The following is a 20512-nucleotide window of genomic DNA, read 5'->3' on the forward strand; positions in this document are numbered from 1 at the left end:
ACGGTTTTAAGCCTAACACTCTTCCTCGTCTTAAACATACCTAATAAATTACGATACTACATATAGATATATATATATATCGGAATATTTTTCTGAGCGATCGAGGCGATTCGGTGCGAGCCATGGGCGCTAGTTATTTATCACGGGGGTGGCGGCATTGGATCAGAGAAATACATGAATTTCAAAAAGGCAACGCTTACAAATATAAATTCACGTTTCCTAGCGAGCCGAGAGCGACTTTTCTAGAAGCAGCTTTGCGCGATGGAATAAGGGCTGCCTCGGCGCGGTATTGGTTTCGATGCTCGAAGGGATGAGCGAGATTGAAATAGTGAATAGGGATGGATGAAAGAATTGTATTGTGCAATGGGTACATCTTTGGAGCGGGGATTCCTGGGCAACCGTGTAACTTATTCCCATGAAAAGGATATATCCAATACCGAGCAGCGAGAAAAACCATGGAGGAAGAAAACTCGCGCAAGATAAATTGCTTACTCCGGCGAACCCGGAATGCCTCCGACGAAGAATTATACCCGAAGAAAATCTAATTGAGTCGGAATCTAATTGTGACCTTTACAAATTTACTATTCCACCTTTTGCGGTAAATAGAGATTTTCTGCGCTTTTTACAACAATGAGTAGCTCGAATGCAAAATATTAAATGCATTTGAAGAGTTGGAGCATGTTTTTTATTGAAAAAGAATTGATTTTTTAATGGAATTTTAAAAGGATATTTTGATGCAATTTTCTGTTAAGAATTGTCTTCCTCTTGTTTATTACCTTATCTGTTATATTTATTGCTTCAGATCGTGTTTTCATTTTTCTAAATTCCTACTACGATAATTAGATTTCTATTTTAGTCTTTAATCGCGACTAACAATCGAAAGAAATTCGATCGTTAATAGCGACTAATGATTAACAGCGATAATTCAGTCGTTAGTTATTGATGAAATTTTCGCGCTACTCCGCTGCCAAGTACTCGGCCTGTTAATGACTAAAATTGTAAAAGTACAAACATCGTTAGAGTTTCGTCGTTAGGCGAAATCAAAGTTTCATTGTTTCTCAGTGCTTTATTACGGCGAGCTTGCGAAGTTCCTGCATACGGAAACATGAAAACTTCGAAGCTTCGGAGTTCCTAAATCTTGAAAATTTGGAGCTCGTTCAGTGTTTCGTAATACAAACTGCTCTGAGTACGGAAATTCCATGTTTCCACTGTCCAAAATATCAAAACTTTCTGTAACTAGTAAGTGTAGGGTATATTGTAGTAGTTGACGAAGGAAATTCCCGCGTTCCCGAATTTCGTCCTTTCGCGTATCTTCATACGAAATTAAGTGTGCTATAACGTCCCGAAGTACAAGTTGAATAATTTCAAATAATCATAGATCATTGAGGAATTTTCTGGTACCAATAACACAACAGAGACACTTTCTCTTTAAATATTAACTTGGGTTCCTGAAAAATTTCTATTTCTATTTTATTTCGTACTAAAAGCTTCAGCTTACATGCTTTTATTATTTCACACGTTGTCTAAAAGTTAAATATAATGATTTATCTAGAATTCGATTATGCATCCTTCTGCATATTTTGTGAAAATAATCGTACCAGTTAAGTCAATATTTAAACGAGTAGTAGGTAAATATTCAAAGTGGACATTGAAACTCTGCATATTTAAATTATGCAATTATGGTAATTATGGTCATTTCAAGATTAACAATTTGATGCCAAATCCTATTCGGCTCAAGTAATTCTATCTGACGTTATGTCAAAATTATATTTTGTTTCGCATCGAACATTAAACATTGTCGAATTTCTGGTAAATGATCTAAGAAAATTTACATTTGGTGCAAAGAGTTAAATTATCAATCATATGAATAATTTTCTGAAGTCTCGAAGGATTTTTAACGCTCGAGCGGCAAGAAACATTAATTATAGTATACATTTTTCGTTTGTTTTTCTATAGACCTTAATAAAACGGTATATACATATATGTATAGAAATTGAATTTAATTGTCGGAAACTAGATAGTCTAATAACAATATTTATACTTCAAAATAATATAACAGTTGCATTTCTTAAGTGCTTATCAAACATTATTTTGACGACTTTTTCATTTTAAATAACATATAAATCATATAAATATATACAATATCATCTAATAATATATCATATTATTATTATCATATTATTATCATGTTATTATAATATATCACATAATAAATATAGTTAACGTATAATATCATATAATTAATAATTAGTGACTAATTATCCATTAGTCACTAATTAGTTAGTCACTAATTATCCACTGAAAAAAAATGAAATAACGCAAGAAAAAAAACAGTGTAAAGAATTGGTAACAATATCAAAAGTATAATTTCTTAAATAAAGTCACCGTATTCGATTTAAATGAAATTACAGTATTCACTATCCTGTTTCGCGCTTAAATTATTGACTTTCGAAACGTGATAACAAACGTGAAACTCGCCGTCTGTGCGCCGATCGAAAGAAAATACGCGCGAACCGTGATTTTTGCGCAGATAATGCCGCGATATTCGAGGTGTATCGTTGATGGATTCGTTCTCTGTGCAGGTCTGGATATTCGGTGATCTATGGTGTTCCGTCTGGCTGGCGGTGGACGTATGGATGTGCACGGCATCGATATTGAATTTGTGCGCCATCAGCCTCGATAGATACTTAGCGGTGACCAGGCCAGTCAGTTATCCTCAGGCAAGTACCATTCGCCGATTATTCGATTTCGAGAAACAGGTGTCCGGGCCCGGAACGGTCGATAAAGCCATTCATCTCCTTCAATTTCTCCTTTATTCCCGCCAAATACTCCCTTTAACATCCAATGTTTCCCTTCCACGGCTTAATTGATTGATATTCCCTCGGCCGTGCCCCGCGCGCACGACGACCCCCCTCGTTCGCGTACACCACTAATTTAGGAGTTCGTTAGATACACGTAATTAATTGGAAACAGTTCTCGAATCGATACACATTCGAACTATCGATTTAAATTCAATTCGCCGGGGCGTGTACTGCAGGTGAAAATACAGTTTACGGTGCACGTACCGTTTCGCGAATTTCGTTTGGTACGAAGACCTTTTGATCATTTTGTGCGAATTCAATCGGCCGCTGTTTACAATTAGACAGATTCGATATTGGACGAATTAACTTGAATGCAGCCCGGAATACAGATTCGTGAAAATTAGGTGATACGTTAAAACCAAGAAGAATCGTTCGAGGATGTTAAATCGAAGAATTCGCAAGAAACGGAAGTTCATTGAAAATGCATTTCTTCTTCTTTCAATAATTTTGACAAATCAAGCAAACGCATAAAATCCGCGGGCCAGTGTTCACAATAATCGTAGCAACGAATTTTCTGGATATCAGTGCATCCATTTGCGTGTTTCACTTGCAAGGATCATAAATTCCACATAAAAGTACATTTAAAAGTACATTTTACGTTTCGTAAAAATTTGATTCTACGTTTCACCAGATGCAAACGAACGGCATCGTTAATGGGAGTCACGCGCCGCATCAAGTTACAGGAAATGTATTTAAACGATTGACTTGCGATTTTGAATCCCATTTATACGAACGGGGATTTATTAAATTTGATACATCGTTTTATCGTCGAACGATTCCTGGTGTCGTTTAAGCGTATCGTAAAACGCAGACGAAGTTTCATGAAAGTTATTTAATATTAATCCAGAAATGTAATTCGGATTCGCATAAATTTTAATTCCCGTTCTACTTCCGCGAAACGACCGGAGCTGTAAATTATGCCGGTTTTGAAGCGAGGCGAAATTTCGACTTTTAAATCTGTACGCAAAAGTCGCGTTTGGCCGTCAGCCACCGGCGAAATGTGTAAAATATCGAATGTTAAATTCTGCAATTTATGCAAAGAAATTACGTAGAATTTTTCGGATGAGAAATTCGTCAGACGGACGCGGTGGACGCGGTTCCTAGAGAGATTTGGATGTTTCTGTGCTTAAATATTTTTATATTTCATATTTCGCTCAATTTTTACCGGCATAAAAATACAGGTTAAAAGATTGATAAGTTTTGTAAATTGGTAAATCTTCAAAATGTATAAATTTTGTAAATTGGCGAATCTTGTAGACCGGTATTTTACAAATTAATAAATATTGTTAATTGGCGAATTCTACAAATTGGTGAATTTAGAATACTGGTAGATTTTATATTATATATACATTGATGCATTTTTTAGATTGGCAAATCTTGCGAACTGATGAATTCTGTAAATCGGTAAATTTTGTAAATTCTTCAATTCTGTAAATTGATCAATTCACAGAATTGATCGCTCTAAGAAACGCATGAAATTCACACTTTTTCTGATTAACGTTTCTGTGACAATCGTGTTCGAAACGCAGATAATGTCGCCGAAGAGGGCCAGACTTCTAGTCGCCACCGTCTGGATCCTGAGCTTCGTGATCTGCTTCCCGCCCCTGGTCGGCTGGAAAGACAAACGGGTAATTAGACCGATCCCCGAAAATTGCCAGGCCGATAACGAAGCTGTCTCTCGATTTCCTTATCATATTGTTCCGCAGTCGCATCCTACGTACAACGTGACGTTCGCGCAAAACGGCCCTTTCAACACCACCACGATCCTGGTCCCGGTGAAACCGTGTCCCTGGATCTGCGAGCTGACCAACGACGCCGGCTACGTTGTCTACAGGTAACAGAGAAAAGCGGGGAACAATGAAAACAGAGACGCATAGTTCTCCGAAACTCTCATATCGATTCTGTAATAAATTACGCACGCGTCGGAATTGGACGTTCACCAAACAGGCACAACGAAAACACGATATTCCACCGCGCGGAAATTAAACGGCTCGGATTTATCACAAATTTAACGTTTCGCATTTGACAAGCACCGAAATTTGCATAACGATCCGGCCGGGCTGTTTATCCGGCCGCGATTAAAATAAGGACTTTGCGAATGTTCGCGAGCGACGCGCGATTCTTACAGAGATGCGCGTGGATTTCGTAATGCTCGGTAACCACATGACCGAATTTATTTCGGTCTCATTGTTTATGAAATGTTTCGGATTGAATGAAACGTCTGGCTTGATGAGGTTCCTATGTTGCGGACTCATTACTGTAATGCATTAACGTAATACTATCACGTTTATTAATCACCGGTGAAATATTCGGATACCCTGCTTCGAGGGCCAGCTACGAGCACGAAAACGTATAAATTCGGAATCAAGCTCATCAGGAAACGTGCAAATTCGATGGTAACGCGTGCGAAGCGAATTAAAGTATTATTCGGATCTTCGGTCGGTGCTGGGTAAAATTGCTGGACAAAATATTTTAAATGCTGTTCCAAGTTATCGGCAATTTACTAGTTCGAACGAGACTGAATTTTTAAAGAGACGTTCCGACGAATAGAATCATTTTATTCCGACGGTCTACAATATAGAATGAAGGGGCGAATTTTCGAAACAATTTGATATTTGAAAGAGTGAAGAACATAAAATAAATTAATATAATAATTAATATAAATAATATATAAATATAAATTAAATAATATATATATATAAATGTATTAAATAATATATATATATATAAATATAAATAATTAATATAAATTAATGAATAGTATTTTCAGTATTCTTTAAGGGAGGTGCTGCTTTAAATACCGCTCTAAAAACTTGGTCCTTGGAGTATTTATCTTGAACAATCTAAAATTATCTTGTACGATCTAAAATGGAATAGAGAGCCTGTCATCAGTACTCTCCGAATAATCCTTCGAAAAAATTATCTTCTAAAGAATAAACGATACGATCTAAAATACAACAAATCCTCCGAATAAAGCGTTACCTTAAATGGTATTCTAAAAAACATGTTCTATGAGATATTTATCTTGAGAAATAAACTATACGATCTAAAAAAAAATAAAGTAGCCTGTCTTTAGAATCCCCCGAATAATCGTCTGAAATATTTATCTTGACGAATGAAGTTATACGATCTAAAATAAAGCAACTTTATTTTCAGTATGCTCGAGACAAAGTTACTTGAAATGTTATTTTAAAAACGCGATCTATCAAATATTTATCTTGAAAAGTAAACTTGCGCGGATACAGAACGGAATACCCTATTCAACCGTCTCCTATTTTTCAAATAAAATCTCGCCAAGCTCTTTAATGATTTCATTTTCACCGAAGCCGTCTTAATAAATCGTGGACTGTCGCGCTTCCCTTCCGTCATTGGCTCTCCGGTGGTCCGTTGGTTCGAAGGAAGACGGTCGGTCGTCGAGAGCAATATTTTCCAGGACAGCGTGGTAATTGAAACGTTTCCGTGGACAATAAAAAAAAAAAAAGGAAAAAAAGGAAAACGAAAGTCAAAAGGAAAGCATTCGGTTACGGTTTGCAGAACAGCGAGAATTCTTCGCCGTCAAAGGATATGACGCGGGTGGGAATGGCAAGTGGCGAATGAAATTTTCATCGGTTCCACGTAATTGAATTCCACTGTACCAATTCAGCTTGTCCAGCGCTGAAACAGGAATTATTACGATGTCAAGAGCTGGATCTGAATTTCTGCCAACCGCCGCGCCGGTTCTATTCTTACCGCGTTATCACGATCGGCGCATGCATCAATCCAGGCCGCTTTATCCGCGACGTTTCACCTAAATCAACCACTGAGTGGACGTTTAATGTTCCATCGAGTGTCCGACAAATTTACGATCGTTCCGACGTTACATTATCTGTTTCGTTCCATTCGGGACCGTTTCAAGGGACGTCCAACAAAACGACGTCCAATTTTACACGTTTACACCCACACGCTCCTCTAATTTGTACATTCGTCCACGGCAATGTCGTTATATCGCACGGTTACAATTCCACGGTGAGCGTACATTACAATTATACATAGTTAATAGATGTTTATCACGTATTTATAACGTCATTTGTGTTTCGAATGTCAGTAAGTTTAGCACGAAACGGGATAATGAATGCTGTCGGTTTGACGTAAACGTGGACGTAATTTTGAAACTGGTGTGAATCATGCTCATCAAAATGTTATCGTTTTCCTATACTGTTTAGAGAAATACTGCAAGTTCTATCGTTGATTCGCTAAAGCTGGTTAGCATGATTTCATCTTTTTGGTGAATTGTACTATTATGTGAGCGCGGTTCAGAATAATAGGGTGTCACATTTTCAAACACATTTTGGCTTATGTCTTAAAATGTAATCTATACATACCGAAATATTAATAACGCAAATAAAATAAATTATAATGTTACTACAAATTAACTTCACTCTAAATTATCTTAACAATGGAACTTGGCCAATAAATAAATGTCAATAAAAAATAACACTCCTCGTTTTTCGCAATGAGAAAATTGTGACTATTATATATATATTATTATATTATTATATTATATATACTGTTATAATATAAAATAGAAGAAATCATTATAAAAATGTCTACGTGATAAGCATTTTACAAATTCGAGGTCTACAGAATTTATCTTACTCGTAAAACAACCGTAGAAGAATATTGACAAAAATTGATAAATCAAATTGTAAATGCTGTCAAGCATGCTCGGTTATATTGTCAAAAAGTTCGGTCGTTCTCGAGTGTTAAACGTTGAAAGTTCGGTCGAGTAACATCGATGAAGAACAAGAACCATTAAAATCGTGAGAGATGATCGTCGCCTGTAGCCATCGTAGAGCCACGGAAGCGAAACGCTACCCGGCTAGCGAAGTTTTATTTTATACACAATTTAGCAATCCTTTGAAGACGTGTTTCACGGGCATTATCACGTTGTAACAAAGGCAGCGTTCACAATTACGTTTATTCCTTCCGCGTCCTTTTTGCGCAACGTAGATGTTTCTTTTTCCCCTCTTTATCGAGTTCCTGCGCCAACAACAGGACGAAATTGAAATCGTTAACTAACTCCCGGTAGAAAACCGAAAGATCAAACGAGGATTTCAACAGCCGCGTCCGTTAAACGCGGTTTCCGCGTTTCAGGATCTACCGACGGAGAAGAACACCGGAATTATTTCCTTCTGCTCGGAAAATGACATCGGCACTATCCAGTTTTTCTTTTCTTTCGAGAGTTTCGCGGTAATTATCTTCTTCCTTACGATTCCGTTCAAACTTTCTGCGACCTTCCCGAGGCATTCTTCTAAGCGTTTAATCTTTAAAAAAGAAAGGAACGTTAAATCGATTGTTGCTACATCCAATCTTTAGAAGTACTAGTCATTTCAAATGCCTTCATTCGTACAGCTGATTTGAGAAGTTCTACCGAAAAGCAGAGTTGGGAAGTAATCGATTACTTTTGTAATCGATTACGGAAAGTAATCATGCTTAGGTAATCATAATCGTAATGCAGCAAAGTGCATCTTTCATGTACATTTCGAATGCGGAGAAGAAGTACTTCGTACGTTTTGGATTACGAAAATAATTGTATTTTACATTATGATTTAGTAAGATAGAAATATTTTCTAAAAATATTAATAAATATATATATAAATATATATAATATATTATTAATATATTATTGTATATATATTATTATTATTTATATATATTTAATATATTATTAATATATTATTATATATATATAATAAATATATAATAATAAAAATCAAATATCTATTTATCATGTGCACACTATTTTGCCCAGCTCTGAATGGCGTTTTCCAATTAAAGTACATTCCTTGGAACAAATCAAATATTTTATTTCCAGAAATACACGGATGATCTAAAATCAAATATCTATTTGCCATTTGCCATTTAAAATACTATTTTACCCAGCTCGGAATGTCACTGTAATTCGTTAATTAATTCGAAAGCTTCGCAAAGATCTACCGGCCGCGTAAATTCGGCTCGCGTAAATTGATGTCGCTTATAAAAATATCGCTCGTAAATAGTGTTATAATTCAGTGCGTGATTTGAGAGACCGGGGCGTATACAATGCAGATATTCGCTAGAGGAATTCCAACTAGGTCCGAAACGATTCATAAAACTCTGTCACTCTGCATGAAGATCTCAGTCTGCAGATCTTTCGGAAGGCAAACAGCAGGGGATGATAAAGTCTCGTCACTCGTTGTTGTCACGTTCCAGTGCCCTGGGCTCCTTCTATATACCGATGCTGGTCATGTTGTTCTTCTACTGGAGAATATACAACGCGGCTGTATCCACGACGAAGGCCATTAATCAAGGCTTCCGCACGACAAAGGGCTCGAAAACTTTCGGCTCCAGGTAAAAAGGGGTGGGAGGCGGCTGCAACGTTCCTCCATTATTCTCGTCGAATTCGAGCTTTTTCGATCAGCTGAACCGGAAGCGGCATCCGGCACGCGTCGCTTCACATTTCCCCCTAATGCGGTTGTTCTGGCGAGCTGTTTTTATTCCACGTCAACGTTTCCGCGACTGCCCTTTATTTTTTTTCTCTCTCTTTCGTTTCCCGGGTTTTGTTTACCGCCCACGCTTCCGACGTTACACGAGTTCTAGTTAGATTTCGAAGGTCCATAGATCACCATGGAAAACCAAACGGGCTCTTGGGGTTTTCAAAGCTCACTCGATACCGGCGCACAGATCCCGAACGGCACTCATTGCGGCACTCGTTTCGCGCGTTCATTTTTGCGTGGTAATTGGAGTAACGGTGTGCTCTAACATTTTATTGAGGTGGACCCAGCGTGGCACGTACGAGCCGCTGGCAAAAACTGCGGTTTAAAGTGTCATCGGTAGACCGCGGATCTTTATGCGAAATATAAATGCCGCGCATCGATTACTAGAAACAAGAGAACTGCATAGACATTTATTCCTTTCGCGAATCATTTTAATTGAGATGCAAGTAATACATATAATCAAATTATGAAATTGTTCCGATAGTAATCACCGTCTTCTGCTTCGTCTACTCGTTTCTGTCGAAAACGAGCAGATCAAATACGAAACGACTATTTGAAAACACTATTGCATTGTATTCAACTCGTTGAAACGATTAAGAAAAGAAATAAGTATCTGTTAAGCTCCAAGCTTTTACAGCAACAGTACACAATTTTTATTTTGCATAAAGATCCGCGGTCCACCGACTTCAATAAAATTTTCAGTACGCATACAAGTTATCGAGATCTATAAAACACATTTTTTAAATTTTCATTATAGGCTCGGATGAAACACTTGGAAAACGACAGTTTCCTTTTTGTCATAATAACAAAATAAAACAAAAATAGTATTTCAGTCATTGTACAATGCAATATTGGCCTGTTTAACATTTAAAAAAAATACTTAAATTCGTTCAGTCCAGTTTTAAAAAGTTCATTGCGTTTCCACAGGTGTTTGATTACTTTTTGCCAGGGGTTCCTTCCAATCGTTGAAAAATATAGTAACTGGACATCTGGGAAACCTTCCCTGTTAGATTACGCGGGTTAGAATTTTAGGGGTTGTTACGAACCTTGCCCCGCGACATAAGATTTTGGTACGCGGGCTCGATTCGCGATTTGGAAAGCAATGCGTTTCCCGGCGGTTCAACTAGCACCGTGCTTTTCCCCCGCAGATTCGACGAACAAAGGATGACCTTGAGGATGCACAGAGGCCGGGGCAGCGTCCACAACGGCGGCAGCAGCAACAACGGTAGCCCGAGGAGCCCGGAGTCGAACAGCCGTAGCTCGGTGAAAAAGGAGAAGATCAAGATCTCGGTCTCCTATCCGAGCACCGAGACGCTGAATACAAAGTGTAACACTCTCGAGAGGACGCCCTCGAGATGCTCTCAAATCTCGGTGCATTACAGTAACGGGCAGACGCAAAGCCAGCTTTGCCCGACGCCTAGGAGCTCGCATCTCAAGGTAATTGGCGAAATCGACGAAAGTGGAGATCGCCGCGAGATCGCTAATATTGAGAACGTTCCCAGTCGTGTTGTTCCCGTCTTCCGCAGCCGTTCTCTCTCGTCTCCGTCCCGCGTGTTTTTTTTCTTCTCGATCGCAGTATTTCGCGAACTTCTCGCGCGCGCCGTTGTTCCCAATGTTTATTCAATGGGCGCGCGTGTGTCATGAACCGCCGGCATTTTCATAATTTTATCGTCGATATTTTTAGCTCCCAGCAATTTTCACGGCTCGGCAATGATTCCGGCGGCCCTGACACGCCCCGGGAATACACTTGAAATTTTAACGAGCGGGAGAACATTATTTCGAGGCAGTTTCGGGAATTGGAACGAACCGCGCGATCGTGGGCGAACGGAAAGATCGGTTAGGCGATTTAAATACTGATAAGCGAGCTGCGGATCCTTCTGCGCTCGTGCAAAATTCGGGAATAGCAAGGAACGCGGGCGTTAGCAATCTGAGAACTAGACTGCGGTTCTTTAGGCAAAATTGTAAGAAACGGAGATTAAATAAAAATAAATGGTTTCTTTTATTATATCTACCGGAAAATTCTGTCTGATAATGTCATTGCAAATTTCGATAGGTATGCACATGTTCATTTGAGACATATATTTTTAAAAAATGTTGCTCACAAATTGCCATCACGCTGGCAAGAGGTCATATGTAACGACGGAAATTATATTGTACAATAATAATTTTCATTTCAAAACGGACAGAACTTTCCGGTAGACCTAATAATAATTTTAATACGTTGGAAATAGTGTGACAATATTGTCTATAGATTCTAGATTTCTGCTAGTCACTTTTGCCATTAATGCATCAAATCAGCAGTTTAGTGATAACGTTTTCATTTTATATTTCATGCAAAAGAGCTTTCAGAAAGTTCTGTTTTCTGCATTCTTAAAAAATGTCATGGGAAAATTCAGATTTATTGTGAAGATACTTATTTATCGTAAAAACTAAGGGAATTTACTTAGGGAATTTTTGTCTCCCTAACATGGAATATTCATACCAAAGTTGATAACATAAGATCACATGGTTGTGCCGCATTGTTAAACTAATGGCACTTTCATCGAATCGCACGATAGGTCGTGTTTAACAATTTTTCACAGAAAAACCAAATGACGACGGGTTACTCGAATTTTTGCAATAATACTGAAATATTCTCATACGCGTTCTAAAAAATTCTGTCGTCCCTGTACCGTCTAGAAATTCAGTAATAAATTCCCAAAGTGTCGCATTTTTGTGTGACATGATGAAAGAACATCCTTAAGTCAGTCAACATCATCAACAATTAACAACGCTGAATCCAGCGTGCTAGAAAAATTTACGTACGATACTGAAACCTGCCTGAATCCGCTGCGAAAAGTTTTTTTACCCCCGCGTCATTCGGTTCGCCAGTAATAAATTCCTAAAAATGACCCAGTTCTGCGTGATTTAATCAGTCGGAGGTTATTTCGCCAGAACTAAAATTAAAACAGTTACAACTAAACCGGGTATTTGTATGCAAAATTCGACTTTTATAGCCAGGCCACACGAAACCGAACAGAACTACAACTTCATTTTCCATATTATTACAAGTTGGAACACCTGTAAAATATTATTTATTAGATTGTATTACCTGTACAAATTATTCCTCCCCAAATATCGTTCGACGCTAAATCTGACGAATATTAAGATTGACTAAATGTTTATCGCTTTATAAAAACATCAAAATCGATTCCATTTAAATCGATCAGTGACGCTAATTTTTTATCTATTTTTCAAGATTTGTTTCTACTGCAATACATTTGAACAAACTGAATTTGACTGGTACGTTTAGCATGCAAAGAAGTTAAAATATCATCCACTATGATTAATTTCAACTGTCTGGTTTCAGTTTTACTAATTAAATTATTTTGATTCTGTGGGAACTTTGGAATTGATTTTCGGCAGTTAATGTGTTCAATAATCACGAGATTCTTATAATTTCAATAAATAGAAAATACATGGAAATCGGTGCTCTAATTGCGAGTGACAGTGATTAACGTCGAAACAGCTCACGCATGTTGCATATGCGTCCCAGTTTCGCCGGCGATTACATCTCCGCCGCGCATGAAAGACGATTAACAAGAGCTAAAGTGGTTAACAGTCATTATTTAATATCGAACGCACTCGAACGCGGAGCATAACGCGCGATTTAACGAGCATGCACATCGAAGTTCGAGCCCCGAAGGCAGCCGACTGCAGAATGTTAATTTACCGAATCGATACTAGGCTTTCTCCACGGTCGACGATTTAACCGTTGCTCGCCTTCTTTCGCGCCTAATGAAATTTTCTGAAATTTAAATCGTGCCACGCGGAAAGGGAAACTCGCCGGCTCCTTGGGCCGGGCGTTTATAGGGCCCCATAAATATGCATCGGAGGATGCACTGAAATTCTCGCTGCAGTCGAACCGCCGTTTCCGCGACCTTTGTGGTTTCCCCATGCCGCGCGAGACGTTACGTGTCGTTAAGAGGGTATTCTAATACAGAACGCACATTTTTGATATTTCTTTTTATAAAGATGCAACTTCTTGCATCGCAGCTTTTCATATTTGTTACTCTTTCAACAATATTTACAAATTTTTATAAAGAGTAATAGTCAAGATTGGTAGTAGTACATGTGCAATCGTGTAGCAAAAAGGCTTATGGTTGCCATGATTACCATAAATATCATTTTGTCTGAAACAAAAAAGGAAGAAAGTTTCTTAATCTGAATGCGTCTAGCTATCGCAGAAATCACGAGCGAATAATAAAATTGATAATTAAAAAATTGCCAACATTTTGAAGTTGAAATATCGATTTCTGTTGGTTCCTTTAACTTTAGCAGGCTAGAAAATATAGAAAGAATCATGATTTCGACTTCGTTGTGGTTCGAAGTATAGCGACACGTGTACTGAAGGTGCACACCAAATGTGAATGAAATCGGTCAAGTACCGGTTAAGTAACGGTCAACCAATTGAAAAAACATGCTTCGAAAGCTTTTTCCGTATCATTTAAAATATCGATTTTTTAAAGGTTACAGACTAAACTACCCCTTTGGCACTTTGACTTTTCATTTCACCCATACGTGGATAACAGAATTATTTGCTCAGATTTGAAAATTCGTTGATCTATTGTGTCCTCCTAATTTCGTTATGATCCCCAAAACGTGAAAATGTCGGCAATTAACTTTCCAATTTTAGTCTGATCAAATAAAATATGTCTTGTGAAATATTTGAGAGATGGTTGATTGGCAATAATCACAGCGTTAACAATTAACATCCTCGGCTTTCTACTTCGCAAAGATTGCACGGCGTCGAAGGATCTTCGAGCGAGAACAAGGGATGATGCGTTCCCCACGAAACGGTAAAATCGTGGTTCTGAAGCTTGTCTGGAATTTGTATTTTTTTTTTCAACAAAAGTATACGGTCAGGTAAACAATATGAAAGAATCGTTCGGCCGAGGCTGTTTTAGAATCATAACGGTAGAGCTAGGACCGATAACTGCCGGCCGACCAGACAAACGAGACACTCCGCGCGAATTCATCGAATGAAACGAGGAGAAACACGGTGGTTAAAATTGTTTCGGGGACGACAGGTGAGCGGGATCAATAGAGTAGGCAGCACCAGGAAGCCCAGTAGAAAAAGTAGTTGCGAGAGCCAGGTAACAGGTGACGACGTGTCGTTGCGAGAACTCGCCCCGGGTCCTGAAGAGAAACCTAGGACCATGAGGATGGGCAAGAGGAACATTAAGGCTCAGGTAACGCTAAATCACATTCGTTCGATCAATTAAGTTATTTTAGTTTTAATCAATTTCAACTGTACAGTGAAAGGAATCGTTTAAATAATATAGAGTTGTACTAACATAAGAGTGTATTTACTAGACTGCAGATTTTATGGTTTTATAATAAAAATGGGAAAGTGAAATGTAAACATTGAGAATGTTAAATGAATTTCAGAATATCTATACCTTATTTTCAACTCAATGAAATGATTAAAGAAAGAAATTTCTATTTGACTCGTGTTTGTTCCAATTGATGAAGATAATGCTTATTTTGCAGGAAGATTCGCGGTCATTGCTTATCATAGTATAACTTTATTGTAACTCTTTAGTATATATTATACTAAATCACATTCGTTCGATCAATTAAATCACTTTAATTTTAATCAATTTCAACTGTACAGTGAAAGAAAACGTTTAAATAATATAGAGTTGTACTAACATAAGAGTGTATTTACTAGACTGCAGATTTTATGGTTTTATAATAAAAATGGGAAAGTGAAATGTAAACATTGAGAATGTTAAATGAATTTCAGAATATCTATACCTTATTTTCAACTCAATGAAATGATTAAAGAAAGAAATTTCTATTTGACTCGTGTTTGTTCCAATTGATGAAGATAATGCTTATTTTGCAGGAAGATTCGCGGTCATTGCTTATCATAGTATAACTTTATTGTAACTCTTTAGTACATATTTTTAGAAGTCGGTGTGGTATTTTTGAGTGATTTTTTAAAAAAATGGATGGATGGATCCAGGAACAGTGAAATGATTAAACGCTGGTGTACTAATTACAACTTATTAAAATGATTAGAGAAAGAAAAAATATTATCACACACGACTCGTGTGTGTTACAATCGATGCAGAACATTATTATTTCGCATAAAAATCCGTAATCTTAATAATCACTATTATCACGTCTGTGCTATGAATTTCTGAGACCTAAAAGAGATGCACAGTCACTATGATTTCACCTAGGTCTGATCACATTAATTAAATAACGTTGAATTGAACCGCCAAATAATAAGCACTCTGCAGAGATGGCACAACTCTTCTTCCAAATTTCAAAGATCGTCACCAAATGACCCAAAGTCTAACTAAAATCTGGCGTCTAAAGCATCGCGTTGTGATTTTACTTTTCATTTTCGGCTAATTTGTTTATGAGAGAATAACGTAATGTTTTCGTACTGATTCAGGTGAGAAGGTTTCGCATGGAGACCAAGGCTGCCAAGACGCTGGGCATCATCGTCGGTGGGTTCATCCTTTGCTGGCTGCCATTCTTCACGATGTATCTGGTCCGCGCGTTCTGTCCGAATTGCATCCACCCAACCGTGTTCAGCGTGCTCTTCTGGTTAGGCTACTGTAACTCCGCGATCAACCCGTGCATCTACGCACTCTTCAGCAAGGACTTCCGGTTCGCGTTCAAGAGGATCATCTGCAAATGCTTTTGCAAGCGGCAGGGCGACGGCACCAGACGCGGCAGCGATGGAAGTCAACTGACCGTGAGGTAACGATGCTACTGCAGACCATTATTTCGAGGCAATCGCTATACTTTCATTTGTCACGGTTAGGTCAGGTAATCTTGCCATGGCTTGTTTGTCCCATAATTATTAATGCGATTGTATTAGTTTGTATTCATTTAAACATATCTGCGGGTTACGTCACGATTATTTCACTGTTATGTCACGGTTATGTCACGGTTAGGTCAAGTAATCTCGCTATGGCTTGCTACGGCCTTGCTTGTTTGTCCGATAATTGTTAATGTGATTGTATTAGTTTGTATTTATTTAATAACGCAATGAACAGATGGTAACTCGTCGTCGGAAAGATTAATAGTAAATGGAAACTAATCGAAATGTCTGTAAAAATGATGGAATATTGATATTCCTGTGAGACCGATCGTCAACCTATGTTCGACTCGATGCACACCGGTCGATGGTACATTTTTAATTGACCGATCGATTCTGTTTGCGCCGACCGCTCGATATATTTTTATTTGACTGTTGACATGCCACAGATTTCTACTAATTAGTGATTTAAAGGACGCGAAGGCAGAAACTAAGCGATGACTGATGGCTGGTCAACAATGCGTTACTTTGAACTCCGATCTTGTGTAGAAATTTATATTTTCTCGGGTATGTACCTTCACGAGGAACACATGTTTTCGTGTGCTACTTCTCTAACCGAGGAATCACCGGAAAATCGACGCGCTCCATCAGGCTTTAACGAATGACTTGCTTCATCTTCTCCTCTATAGAACATGAAATTCTATCAAGCAGTGCTGTCAGACTGTTCTACAAATTTTCTGAGATTAGTATCTTTCGCGTGGATTTCATCGAGGAGTTAGAGTAGCAGAGATCACCAAACACGTTCTTGTTGCAGACCAAAATCAGCCTTTCCGACCATTCTTCATACTTCACCCATTCATTTCAATTTGTAGTATTCATGGAAAATATATGTCCTACGATCTTTATAATATGAATATAACACAGAATAAATTTCATTAATATTCCAACTGAATACTGTTATCTTAGCTTTGTACAAGGAGCGTGATTCATCGTGTCACTTATCGCGCAAAACGATTCGCCGTTTCTTACCGATTGAAAATACGCAAATTGTTTTTTTCTAACAACAACATTTATTAGTGCAATACATTCTAAATGGAAAGCTGTCACATTTCCATGTCTCATTAATATTCGCACATTGTGAAACGATTAACGAGAGTAACTGTAATTAGAAGTGATATATTCTAAATGGCGTATAATAAAATACGAGTATAATCTAAGATCATAAAAACAACGCAAGAAATAACGCTGCTCCGAATCCTCCATTCCTTAGAAACAGAAGAACATGTCGTGAATCTGCAATTTTCTGAACTTGATTTTGCACAGTTGAAAACAAGAGAATCGTTTAACCAAGTCAAAAAGTTCAGATGCTCTAAAATGGTACCGAACACTTCTCTAACAAATGCTCGTTTCCACGATGAAATCACGCTTTGAAATATAAACGACGGGACAGAGTTGGGCATCATTCGAATACAATTTTATTTGACTAATCTTTCGAATAAAATTTCACTCGACTGATCTTTCGTATAAATTCTTGGAATATAATAAATATTATATTATATAATATACACAAAATAATATATTTATATAATATTATAAATGTATTTATATAATTACACAAAATTTTTGGATTTCCAATAAATTCTACCAATAAAATTTGGAATAAATTCTACAAATAAAATTTGGAATAAATTCGGCGAATAAAATTGTATTCATTATTGAAACAAAATATGCCCAACTCTGGGACAGGATTTACTCATGAACTGAATAACAGAGATTGAATAATAGAGATCACAATGCTTGAAGAACATCCGCGGCAAAAGCAACTGTCTCGCGATTTCCCACCGCAGATCCGAAAAGATGGCCGCTCTTCCGGTTGCAGGAACGACCGGAGCCCCAGTTACTCAACCCGCGTGCCTCAGCAGGGTGTTTCGATCGACGACTCGGACCTGGACCCTAGTTCTGAGCCGACGGTGCACTCTCAGAGCGAGTCCAGATGACTGTAGCGTGCCAGGTGTGGCGCTCAACGCGTCACCTTCAACCCGAAGACCTCCAAGGTGAGGATACAGTCCTTCTGAAGGACCCATGGACGACGTCGACGATCATCGGCGCCCATTTGTGCCGCGGAATCGAGCACAAACGCGTCACGGATCCGGAGCTGGAACGGTTCCAGCGAGCAACGGATCGAAACGGTCGAGCTTCTTCGGTGTCTTATCTCCTTCGAGCAACCATAAAGACTCGGATCAGCGCCGAGAGACCCTCCGGCGTCGACGACAAACAAAGACAGAGCGAGAAGAAACGGACTTCGAGCGAAAATCGCAGTGCGGTTCGGACGAGATTCGTCGACGACTAAAATACTCAAGTACCATTTCTTGGTGTCCCGTGAAGTTCCTGCGCGGCTTCGTTGTCGTTCGAGGCTCCTCGGGGGAACGAAAGGAAGGGATCGTCGACAGGTTCGGCAATCCGGTCCAGAGCAGCCTGGATGACACTTTCCTTGAGCACAAGTCCACTAAGTACGTGTCGATATCTATATGTACGCAAAAGCTAATGTTTAAACGCAAAAAAAAACCGAACCGTTTCGCCAGCGGATCATCCCCTCGAGAAATCCTTTGAGCCGTTCGCTTTTGCCGAGCGAGGGGCGGCACCCTCTGGCCCTCCATCACCGGCCCTGAACTCCATTGTTTACCCCCAACACCTCTCCACCCCGTATTGCTTCCGTAGATTTTTTACCGTTCCTCGTTGGTCACTCGCGATAATAACGTTTAAACGCCGCCTTCGATGTTCGGGGTTCGTGTTCCAGAGACGCTGGTACCGGTTCGATCGCTATGAGCTTATTCGCGACACTGTTGGCAGTCATTCTACTTTCGTTCAATCCTCGGTGGTCCAACGACTTCACAGAGTTTTCAATGTTAGAAAATGGCAGACCGTTTCCTTAACTCTAGCACGCAGTTTTTCGAGCACTTCTGTTAATCTGACAAATAATATTTCCAACAAAAGTTTATAGGTTTCCGGTCGACTACGTGATAAAATATCGAATTTAAAAGAAATTATATTCCAATAAAAAAATCAGCTTCGGTTTTTTAGATCTTCTCAGGTCGCAACATTATTTTGTGCAATTTATTTAGTTTACGTATATCGTTTGTGCTTACAAATGTTTTTTCTTCGAGTTATCGTTACATCGTTTATTCCGAGTTATTAATAATAACAATGTTTATTGTTTTCCTTACGGATCACAAGTACATACTGTGTTATTATGAACTGCATTATCTAGACTTTCAAGATTCATCGTAACAGCCGACCCGACAACTTAATTTCGTATTTTATTCTAGAGATGGAAAAATTAAATTAGAAGTATAGGTGATGATTGAGGATTACCTATTTAATGATTTCAAATTAAATATGAAACAACGTACATACATACACTTATTGCAAGACACATTTTGCAGGGCACAATTTTCCAAAAAAAAGAAGGCAGCATTTTTACTAGACTTGGATTACAGATTTACTGCGTTTATAAGAAAAATGAATCTGTGTAATATAAAACTAGAAAATCATCAGAAGTATTCGAGGATGCTCAATCTAGACACGAACTACCTATTTCTAATTGCGGTCTTTTAATTTCTCCTGTCCGCCAAAAGCTACGTTTACGAGCTCTGCCAACAGAATGTCTCGCACAGTACCTAAACGATAAGATCAACAATAAAAATTATAGACGACGGTGGAATATAACGAACGACGACCATAAGTGGTCGGTATCAGCGTCTCGACTACAGGACGGCTCGGAATCTCCGGTCTGCGTTTGTTTGAGGATTCTGGGACAGCCTGTAGCGTCGGCGGGACACGCGAGACGACAGAAAACTTTTATGAATAAGTGTTGTTATATCGATGTAATTAAACCAAAAAGGGAAAAAAAATCAAGCGAATAAACTCGTCGGGATTTTTGTACGGTCGCGTTCAGACATTTTTTTTCGAGGCATTTATCGATCGATGGCGTTGATCGAACGCGCGACAATTCGCTGGGGGGCAGAGGGACGTCCGAAATGGAAACTAAAACCGAGAGCTATCGAATCCAGCGCCCGGCCCATTGTATTATGTGATATATCTTCTGCATACGTAACGAACGAATGGACATAAATATGCGAATAAAATCCATGATCGTTGACATCCGGCCAGTCGATCTTTCTGTCCAAATTTCTTCCATGCTTCGCACTCTGGCGGCCATCTTGTCGGCTTCAGGTACGTATTCGCGCAATAATCGTGTAAATTGAAAAGAAACGAGAGGTAAGAACCGAAGGAAATATATTTAGATTGATGCGTTC

General features: G+C 38.6%; 1 protein-coding gene across 12 annotated transcripts in view; it reads left to right on the top strand.

The window, feature by feature from the left end:
* The window catches only part of Oamb (Octopamine receptor in mushroom bodies), a 183983-nt gene extending 163628 nt beyond the window's left edge, over positions 1–20355 (top strand). For 9 of the 12 annotated variants that reach the window (XM_076526716.1, XM_076526713.1, XM_076526714.1 and 6 more), the window contains 7 exons: positions 2583–2720; positions 4391–4695; positions 9093–9230; positions 10525–10813; positions 14446–14607; positions 15825–16135; positions 18044–20355. In XM_076526716.1, the coding sequence (XP_076382831.1) occupies positions 2583–2720; positions 4391–4695; positions 9093–9230; positions 10525–10813; positions 14446–14607; positions 15825–16135; positions 18044–18254 (1554 nt within the window). In that variant the 3' untranslated portion in view covers positions 18255–20355. The remainder of the gene's footprint in view (positions 1–2582; positions 2721–4390; positions 4696–9092; positions 9231–10524; positions 10814–14445; positions 14608–15824; positions 16136–18043) is intronic. The other 3 variants (XM_033468690.2, XM_033468692.2, XM_033468691.2) reach the window with 3 other exon arrangements.
* Positions 20356–20512: the final 157 nt, after the last annotated feature.

The sequence above is a fragment of the Megalopta genalis genome, chromosome 15 (genome assembly GCF_051020955.1).
Source record: "Megalopta genalis isolate 19385.01 chromosome 15, iyMegGena1_principal, whole genome shotgun sequence".
Taxonomy (NCBI): domain Eukaryota; kingdom Metazoa; phylum Arthropoda; class Insecta; order Hymenoptera; family Halictidae; genus Megalopta; species Megalopta genalis.